Source organism: Antrostomus carolinensis, unplaced genomic scaffold (genome assembly GCF_000700745.2).
Source record: "Antrostomus carolinensis isolate BGI_N321 unplaced genomic scaffold, ASM70074v2 scaffold24066, whole genome shotgun sequence".
In the NCBI taxonomy this organism is placed as follows: Eukaryota; Metazoa; Chordata; class Aves; order Caprimulgiformes; family Caprimulgidae; genus Antrostomus; species Antrostomus carolinensis.
This window is the reverse complement of record NW_010320121.1, coordinates 34969-45268: the sequence shown is the minus strand read 5'-3', so window position 1 is coordinate 45268 and position 10300 is coordinate 34969. Positions and strand designations below refer to the sequence as shown.

General features: G+C 39.2%; 1 protein-coding gene across 1 annotated transcript in view; it reads left to right on the top strand.

Moving 5' to 3' along the window:
• AGK (acylglycerol kinase) overlaps nucleotides 1-10300 on the top strand; it is a gene marked incomplete at its 5' end in the record, with an annotated part of 28796 nt that overhangs the window by 905 nt on the left and 17591 nt on the right. The window contains 5 exons of the mRNA XM_010169513.1: nucleotides 3706-3785; nucleotides 5061-5136; nucleotides 6496-6588; nucleotides 7556-7588; nucleotides 9543-9637. Coding sequence (XP_010167815.1) covers nucleotides 3706-3785; nucleotides 5061-5136; nucleotides 6496-6588; nucleotides 7556-7588; nucleotides 9543-9637 — 377 coding nt within the window. The remainder of the gene's footprint in view (nucleotides 1-3705; nucleotides 3786-5060; nucleotides 5137-6495; nucleotides 6589-7555; nucleotides 7589-9542; nucleotides 9638-10300) is intronic.

Genomic DNA, 10300 nt, shown 5'->3' with positions numbered 1-10300 from the left:
CCGGCCTGTTCCCAGATAACGATCCCGGAGGAGCGACAATCCCGAACCGAAACCACAATCCCGAGAGAGCGAGAGCCCGAGCGAAAGCCAGAGGGAGCAAAAGAGGAAGAGCCCCTCACTAATATACTGGACATGATGTGATATGATAAGGAATATCCCATTGGCATATCCAAATGCCAGTTAAGTTTATTAATTTAAATATTCTTCTCCCCCTTTAAATCTTGTGCTTGTGGACTAACAGGACACAAAGTCCTTCACTTCCAGTGACAAAAATGTAAACACTGGTACGTTATCAGTGTCTCTCACAGAGAGTCCCAGGCTGGAAACCAAAACACTGCTCTTCTAATTACTAAAAAGAAAACCGTCTCTATTTCAGCTAAAAACCAGGACGGCATTTTCAAGTTTGTGGTGGGCATGGGCAACCAGCAACGAACTAATTCCCATACTGTAGTATTCCCACAGAGAAATCTTGTCCCTAATAAGCAGTCTTTCATGGGCACAAGTGCTGCTGCCCATGGATGACATCGCTGCACATGTACTGCTTACTGGCTCTGATTGCCTCAGTGGTGTGCTCTAGGATTTTAAGAGTCTTTCTACCTCCCACAAGTGAAATGTATTCTGAACCTGCTTCTCCATGACAGATCTTAGATTTCACAGGATGTAACGCTGCTCCCGTCATTGCTACATATTGGGGCCTGAGAAGAATGGTGAAAATTATTTTTCTTATTAAAGAACTTTCCTTGACGTTATCCTGCTTTTGTGGTGCACCTGAATAATCGCAGTTTTAGCCTGTTGAGGGAAAGATATTCACAGCAACTTGTTTCGGGCAATGGAACTTCATGCCAGAATAGATGTAAGGGATCTCAAGTCTCATGAAAGAATAAGAAAAATCTTTCCCTGAAAATACTACTTTCATAAATCATACCTTGTAGCTTCAGAGTAAAATGTTATTTCCAACTCATAGTATCAGTTGTTCTTGATTTTTATGTTTTCAATATTCATTTTCACTGCATAATATCAAAGTGATAGAATTTTTTTATATCACCAAAAATAGCAGTTAATACCTCAGTATTTGAAGCATTTTACAGACCAAATTAAATGGTACATAAGGAGGAGTTCAAAGACCTAAGGGTCTGTGCTGTTAAGAAGATGTAACTGCTAAGGAAAGACTGGTACAAGAAGATAGTTCTGTTATGGAAATTCTGACTTTCCTGTTTCCTAATTCCAGTGATTAAGTGATGGGATCTCTTCCATTATGGCTTATTCTTATAAATGAAAGTGCAAAAGCACTGTCAATACAACTTCCTCCAATTTCAGTGGTTAAAGCCTGTGAAAATATCCTGCAGAAGACTCCTGCATTAGAAAGGAGTGAACCAGAAAGCCTAGTAATCAAGTCTTGCTGTAATTTCCATTCTCACTGATGTGTCATTGCCAAATACTGCTTGAAAACACACAGCAATACAGTAGCAAGGCATTAAGTGTCTGGTAGGTTCTTCAGAATAACAACAATCTGTAACTGCTTGAAAAATGCTGATTGCATTTATAGTGCTGTACAAGTATTGGGAAAAAATAGAGGCAGACTCACCCAACAAAAAGTTTAAGTGAAGGCAGGGAGCAGAGGTGTCCCTATTATTTTTACATCAGGTTTTTAAGTTTTTAAGCCTGTTACAATACCAAATTGATGAGGCACCCACCTTCCTGCCAGAGTATCCGCCACAGCAGTACTGAATGCACAGACTCCACCATGCATGCCTGAATTTAAACACCAGTGTAGGATGCCAGCCTTGGGGTGGCAAATGGTCATAGGAAGATTCTATAATAAAGAACTCATTTATCAAATTTAAAACCTTTTACACCTCCTTCTCTGGAATAAGCCAGTGTTAGCTGACTCTGAACTTCCTCTGCAAATGTGGTCTCATTGATTGACCTTGTTGTTCCTGAGTTCTGGGCATGTGTCAAAGATTTGCTGTTTAGCTGGCAAACAATTTGCTCTGTGAAGCAGGGATAGTTGTCCATAAAGGAATATAGTTTCTCTGTTAGTATTCATAAAGCATTATAAAGCCTTTGTCTAAAGGGCTTTTCATAGTTATGAAATATTGATTTTCATCTTAGAAGTCCAGAAATGCAATACTTGGAAGTGTGCATTTGACAAGGAAGTGAAAAAGTCATTGACTTACCTAAATTATACCTTCATGTATATATTTAATAACCATTTTTATTGTCTGGCTTTAAGTTGTCTTTCCTTATGTTGTGCTCTGAAAAAAAGACTTCTAGAATGTTGCATTATTATTTTTTTATTTCCCGTCTTAAAAATTAGTGTTTGCTTTAGAAATGCCCCTGTATGTAACATAAATGTCTAAGTATATTACATAAAGAAGTGATTATGTCATTACTCATAAATTCTTTGAGCCTTGTTAGGTTGTTTAGAGCAAGCAAATACATCACATTGTGCCCCTCAAGCAAATAATTAATTGTTTCTAACAGCTGTAACATGCTATATTTCCCAATTCCTGCCCAACAATTGCAACAAAATAAGTTGGTCTGTTTTCCAGCTGATTTTTGAGTAAAGCTTAAGAGCTATTGGTTTCCCTTTCTTTGACGATTCCTTTACTCTCAGCATCTTCTCTTATCCTTTTCCTTTATTAAAGAAGTGTGAACATTTTAAGCAACATAGCCAGCTGCACACTTCTTTTAATTGAGGTTTCCTGAGCAAAGTTGGCAAGTGGAATTAATTCTAAATTTAAACAGCTGACTATCATTAAAATCTACTGTGCTTTGTGTACAGTGTCCCCCTTCTTCAATATAAAAAACCCTGCTGGGGGGATTGACTTTTAAGATAAAGGGGGAAAAAAACCCCAGGGTCAGTTGACTGTGTCTTGTGTTGAGTGTAGTAGCCTTTTGTTCCTACTTTATTTCTGGGGCTTCTGGATGGAACTGCTAAATATGTTGTTGTCCTTGTACTCAAAACCAGTTTGGTTTGGTGTGGTAGTGAGGATGGCTTTAAAAGAGGTTTACAGAGTGGGATGTAATGTGTGGAAGCTTTGCCTTTTCTTGCCTCTCCTGTGCTGAAAAGCTATGGAAACAGGTACAAGAGGCTGTATGGAGTAACTCTCGAAGAATTTTAATCAAGGCATCTATTCAGAATTGGATTAAAAGTTGAAGAGGAATTCAGTGATTTTTATATGAATACATTAGGAGGAAAAAATGTCTGAGAAACAGCAAGCTTGCTTATAGGTCAGGGCAGATTCTCTGGTGATTATCTTTCATATCTTCAGAAGCTTGAGCATAGAAAATACAAAAATGAGCAGAAGAGATATAGGAGATGAAGTACAGGAGTGGAAAAGATGCAGAAAGAAGGTGGCAAGCAGGTGTATGAAAATTACATAAGGAAAGAAAATTAAGTAACCTTGGAGTCAAGGATAGCTCTCTGGATCTCTGCCCATGGCAGAAAACCAGAGGTTGACAAAAATGAAATGGTGGTGGAATTGTAAAAATGAGCTGAAGACTACTTGTGACGGTGATGTGAGCTGTTGCTAAGAGTGCAGGTCTTTGAATAGGAGACCTGTACAATGGCTGAAGATGGAAGTCATTTGAATGTCACGAGGCTTGAAAGCCCATTGACATTTGTAGAGATGCATTATTTTAAACTGTTTTACCAATGTGCTTAAAAGATAAACTAAACTCTGCTCTTTTTCTTTTGCTTAGGCTTTTGGCAATGAGCTGATCCCTTCCAGTATGCCATTGAAGAAAGCAACGGTGTTCCTCAACCCAGCAGCTTGCAAAGGGTAAAACTCCCCCTTCCCTGCGCTCGTAGGTGTATGTGTTCACTCTTTCTGTGTTTTTGCTCAGCCGTCGACTACAAAAGCCAGCCAGACTTTTGAGCTCATTTTTGCCTCCCTCTGATGCCAAGCTGGTGCTATGTAACTGTGCCAACTAAACCATTTATTTCACCAAAAATATTGGGATGAGAAATAGAACTAGATGCTTGAGTTGAAAGAATGATTTCTAAACATGTCTGTATTTTTAATTTGTCTCTTATCCTGTGTTTTGGCCTTTGTCATTCCTTCATTTGTGGAATTCCTTCATATTCCTTTTGTATGTGGTGCATTTCCATCCTCAAAAACTATAGAAATAAGAGATGACCTTGATTGCTTCAAGACTTGAAGTTAGCCAGCAGTGATCTTGCTTCTGTGGGAGCCTGTCCTTGAAAGGGTTGTGCCCACAAACTGAGAGGCTAAATACAGGCTCAGAGCAAGACTCCTGGAAGAGGTCGGCTGCTGTTTTTGCATGCTCGTTAGCAGAAAAAACAGTTATCTTGGTATGGTGTGTGTCTGTTTCTGCTGATAAGCGGAGCTTTGTGTCAGTTGCATCTTGGAGAGGGGTAGGAAGTTGTCAGGAGCAGTATGAAAGGAATTGCGTATCTGACATGGAAGTGCTTGGACTCGCGTGCTTTTGTTCAAAACACCCGTGACTGGAAATGCAAAGTGGTAATAAATTAAGTCTCTGACTTCTAGTCTCATGTTTCTACTCGTTGTAAGCGATTTATAGTTAATGACATGATTATTTTATTATGCAGTTACAGGCAGAAAATGCATAAGTCCTGTAACAAAAGGAAGTCAGATAAAATTTTGCTTCTAAACTTATTTAATTATATGTAACAGTAAATATTTTTTTCTTAAATGTTTCTCAATGCCTAAGTGGGCCTTCTTTGTGGTCTTAAAGCCTGGTGCCCTGTAAGTCATTAATTTTCTAATAAATTTCTTTCTGGAGATCTTGTTTTGTTTTGTTTTAATTATTTTTGGAGAAAGCTAGATAACCTCTTCTGCATTTATTAAAACTGCAACAAAAAGCTGACATCTGAGATATGAGTCTAGAAGTGTAATACATTTGAACCAAAGGAAATCTCATCTTTCTTGACTGGCAGGTTGAGTGACTGATTGTGTAGATTGTATGCTCCGTTTTTAAGTAGATTTCTTCTTGTTATTAATTAGTTTCTTTCCTTTTTAAATTTTTTTTTAGCCACGAGACTAATTACATAGTTTTTACTCTATTTTTTCTAGCAAAGCCAGGAACCTTTTTGAAAAGAATGCTGCTCCAATTTTGCACTTATCTGGCTTGGATGTAACTGTGGTTAAGGTAAGAACTATTCTGTTAATACAGATACATTGTCAGCTGTGCTTTGACCTCTTGAAGAACTGAAATTCGGTTCTGGATGCATTTGAAATTCTCAGTTGTGCTGTAGGTATCTTATGAGAAGAAATAAACACCGAGATATTAAGCTGGTGCTTAATGTTTTTCTTTTTAATTCACAGTTAGTTTACAAACTGTGTACTGAGTTTTCAGTTTTCAGCTAAAGTAGTACATGTGCTTGTCTGTCTGTCTAAAGCAGCCCTTCTATAATTCATGTTTGAGAGAAAACTCTCTAAATATTTGAGTGCTGGCTAGTGGTGCGTGCCCATCGCTGTTGAAATTGTCAGTTCTGCCTGAACTTGCAGAATTCAGAAGTGTGGAACTTTGACCTGCAGTGGAACAATTCAGATTAATTAAAAATAACCTTTTATTTTTACACTGGCAATATCTCAGTGTATCCCCAAATAATTCAGCATTCCCCTCATGAAAGCAGAACACTGAGCTCTAAATGGTGGGAATTAGCAGAGAGGTTTTATTTGGAAAGAGAAGAAAAAATAAACATGAAGGGATTCTGATCTTGTTGCAGATTTTTGAGGCTGTGATATGTGTATTGTTTAATAGTCTCTGTGTCCTAGCAGTGAAGTACTCTAATATGTATCTTTCTGTCTTGGGATCTTTTTCACAAGGTTTAGTGTGAAAATGCTGGTTTAATGATGCCTCTCTCTTATCACTGAAAATACATAGTCCCACCCTAAGAGAAAAAAAATATTTTGTAAGACATAAAATCGATGCTTTGTAGCTTCAGACCTGGCAAGTTGGCAAAACAGGGCTGGGGCAGTAACTGAGGCTGAGCTGTTCTGTGGAAGACATTCATTTTGCAGAAAAAGGTTTTGATGGTTTAGGAAGTCAGCGAACTCTTTACTGCTGAACGCATTGTCAACAGCTTGCTGTCGGGCAGTAGCCTTGTATGTGGCTGATTCTGTGTCCAGGTGATGCATTTGAGCACTTTGGCTGCTAAAGATGTTGGGACTTTTTCTGCAAGAGCAGGGGTTGTTTGTGGTTTTGTTTCAATGAAAAACTACCTGGAAATACGATTATTGGCTGTGATATTCTAGATCAGTTGAATAAGATTTACTCTGATATTTCATTTAGCCTTGGTGTGTGTGTGTTTGCTTGCACATATTGTATTAGGCAGCAGACTTGTTTTATTAGTTGAAGAAATTTCAGTGAATGTAGGTAATATACAGTACTGTGTGCCTATATGAGAACAGCTATTAAGCAAATTGATAGATTCTTTTTTTCCTGTAGAAGAGGAATTCTAGAAATAGTCACTTAATTCTTATGTTTGAATTTCTGTTTCTTCAGACTGATTATGAAGGACAAGCAAAAAAGCTGCTGGAATTGATGGAAAACACGGATCTGATCATTATTGCAGGAGGAGATGGCACAGTACAAGAGGTACTGCAGGAGCTTTGTTCTGCTTTGTAGGGAATCGTAATTGGGCTGAGGGTGAGAAGATTGAGTCTGTGTAATGTAGCAACATCATAACAGCTACTACTAGAGATTCATCCATTTTAGTATCTGTATTTTCAAGTCAATGTTATAATCTTCTGGGGATAAGAAAACTCTGCTAGTTGTTTTTAGTCTAAAAGTGATGATGGGAGCAGAGGCAGAAAGAGTGGGTGATGTTACTATCTTCCAGAATTTTATTCTAGAATGAGAAAATTATTTGGGGAGACGTGATTCTAACTTTTTCTTTTGGTGTAATGTAGCTGTAATGTTTTAATGTTCCAAGTTCATTCCTATCTGTATTCCCCAAAGAGGAATGCATGTTTTGCTAAATGGGAATAAAATAATTTTAAAAATTATGTGTGAGTGATAACAAAGCATGGTATATATTTAATAAATGCCTATTGTCAAAGTGATTAATGGCAGGAGCAAAATACCAGCAGAACTGGGGGATACTCCATTTTTCAAGGAAGGCTGTATTTTATTAAAGTGTTTCCTGGAATACTAACTACTGGCTTCATAAGACAATGGCTAAATGAAATGCAGTGACCTTAAGAGAAAGTGATCAGAATACATCTGCAAGTTTCTCCAGGCCTTAGAATTGATAATTGTTAAGTGCACACTGACAAGTGCTATTTTTGCATTATGCAGAGCGTTATTCATTGTTAAAACATTTACTCTGGCACTGGTTGTGGTGCCAGCACATACTCCTGCATGCTCATAACCCTGCTGTTTCCACCGTGTTTGCACACTGAACGTGCCTCCTTTCTCACGTAAGCAACTGTAGCGCCTTTCATAAAACAGTAGTTGCTCCTTAAATCTTTTCCAAAGAGTGAACATGGATATGAATTTCTTAGCTTTCTGCTGTAACTGAGAAACAAAATTATCAGAGCGGAGCATTTCCCATGTTTTTCAGGTCATAACTGGACTTCTCCGCAGAGCAGATGAGGTGAGGAAGTGTCATTTTTGAAATTTTGTTTATTTCTTAGAGGAAGTGTCTTGTGTATCCACTGTGATCTCTTGGCCTCAGCTGTCTTCTACAGGTATGTTGCTTACTAATCTGGAGCTGGCTTGCCGGGTAATAAGTCAGCCATGCTCGTGTCCTGCACTTCTGCCCATTGCTCCCTTTCTCAGGGAGCGCAGTGGCTCCCAAGCCATGGCTTTGGGAAGTTTCCAGCGTCAAAGCAGGGATTGTGGAGAAGCCAAATGCACAACTTTAAAAGACCCATGGACCAGCTGTGCACGCTGCTTTTTTTGGCAGAAGGATCATGTGAAAGTACATGTTTTTCTTGTATAGGTACAGGCTTGAAAGCGAATTCAGTTATGGCCATGCTCCTATTGCTTTATGATTGCTTTGCCTTTTTTTCAAGGGGTGAATATCTACCTATGCAGATGGCTGCAGAAAGCAAATTTTAACCTCTCAAGGTGGATCACTCTGAAAAATGAGAGAGATTTTTCTTTTTAAAGAGGGAGGACAGTGTTATTGAAGAAAGGAGAGAATCGTTATTCCCAAAACCTTCTGGCAGGAGCTGGCAAAAACTCAATTAAATGATCCTGACAAGATTATGATGGCATCCTTGGCGGCTAGAATTGTGTCTGTTTAGGCATTTGCTTTGTTTGAGTTTGACAAGAGTAACACTGCAACCAAGACAGTATTTTTAAAGGGGCGCTGGCTGTATCAATTCTGAGACATAATTTTTTTAAAGTTATTATTATTATAATTGGCCTCTGAGACCTTTATAATCTAAAGATACTGGAAGAAAAGCCTTGGAGGCTTCACTGGCTAGTTTTTCTTTTTTTGACTTATTATCTTTATGTAGCTTGGGTTGATTTGCAGTAGCATAGAAAATTCTGCATCTAGCACTATTTTGGGTGGAATTCTGCATCGTAGTATTGCCGCTGTGTGGCTTTGTCTTTAGCCAGGAATTCTTGTTGTCCTTCGTATCACTCTGTCCTAGGAGCAGAGATCTGCAGTTCAGCCCCCTGACTCAGTGCTCTGCTTCCCTTTTTGCTTGGGTATGTCATACTGCTGTGGCCTGGGTAAGCCCAGCCTGTGCAAGGTCCGCTGTTCCTAGCAGCCAGGGGAGCAGAGCCTGACTCCCTGAGCAGCAAACAGCCTGTCATCTGCAGGCTGTGAAACAATTCTGAAGAAAAGGAGAGAAGGGTGTTTGAGATGTGTTAAGATTTGCAGGTGACACGGAGGTAGCAAGGAAGAGCATGAAGTGAAAGGGCTTTTATTTAGTTGGTGCGGATTTGCAGTATCACGGTGCTGCTAGCAGCAGTGTCCAGGAGGGAGATGGAACATTGTGATATATGGTAGTTTACATTGATTTGCTGACACGCTTCAAGGAGCACAGTTTATTATTAGCTATAGTGTAATAACTTGCTCCTGCAACAAGCCCTTTTGCTGAACTGTGGTACAGAAAAATAACACGGTCAATGACTTCCAAAAATTAGACCTTCTGCTGCTTCATGATTTGGATGCCAAAGGAATCAATTAATTTCCTTTCCTTAACTGAGAAAATCTTTTTGCCATGCAAAGTTCCTCTGTCAGAGAGAGATTTGTGCAGTGGTAAATGAGATTCAGTGCTTGTGATGCCACCAGGAGTATTAAGAAAGATGGCAGATTGCTGACAGAATCCATGCATTAGTTAGGACGTGGCTGCCAACCTGCATGTAACAATGCTCTTAATGATTACAGAGAGCTCCTTTGTACCCAGTTGGCAGTGGTGGGTTCACAGATTCGGATGCCATGTTCTGAGTCATTATGTATTACTGCCTCATTTAAGGAAGTGCCTGGCTGCTTAGTGCCAAAGGGGTGATATTGGAGACAGCTGTGATCTTCACACAGGAAGCTTCATTCAGCTGATGCAAATGTTAATTTGCTCTCCTCATGTGTCCAGGCTGTCTTCAGTAAGATCCCTATAGGATTCATCCCTCTTGGGAAGACCTGCATTCTGAGCCACACGCTCTACCCTGAGAGCACAAACCAAGTCCAGTAAGTATGGCATGTTTCTGAAAGGGGGCTCTTTTTTCCCGTTGGTTTTCAAGGAGGAGTGCTTCATGGTAGCTTGACACTTTTCTTTTTCTTCTGTGTTACATAAAAGTTGGCAATCTCAGAGCAGAGCCTGATGATTCTCTGGACTTGCCTGAGTTAATGACTGCCAAAAACTGACTAAAATTAAAAGAAGGAAATGTATGTATTATTAGAACTTGTGATAATTTGCTGTAGCTAATTTCTCTGTGATTGTGTGACGCTCAGAGTTTTCACAAAAAAAAAAAAAAAAAGATTAAAAGGATCAAGCCTCTTAGGAATAGTCAGAAAGGATATAGCAAGGGTATGACAGGAAAAAAAAAAACCCTACAAAAGAAAAGTAGTCTTCTGTCACTTCTCCAGGTTAAGAATTCTAGAAACCAGTCCACATATAACCTGCTTAGCACCTGCAAAGTAAGGCATACAAGGATATCTTTATGGGAAAGGTTGGATCCCAATACTGACTTCTGCAGAATTTCTCACCCATCCCTGTGATGGGACCAAGGCTGGCAACTCTGCGACAACCTGAATCTTATCTCTCAGCATCCTGGTTGTGATCCAGTCTGGTGATATCTGTTGCCTGCATTTCAGTTTGTTCAGAGTTTGTTTTGTCCATTTCTAAAGTAA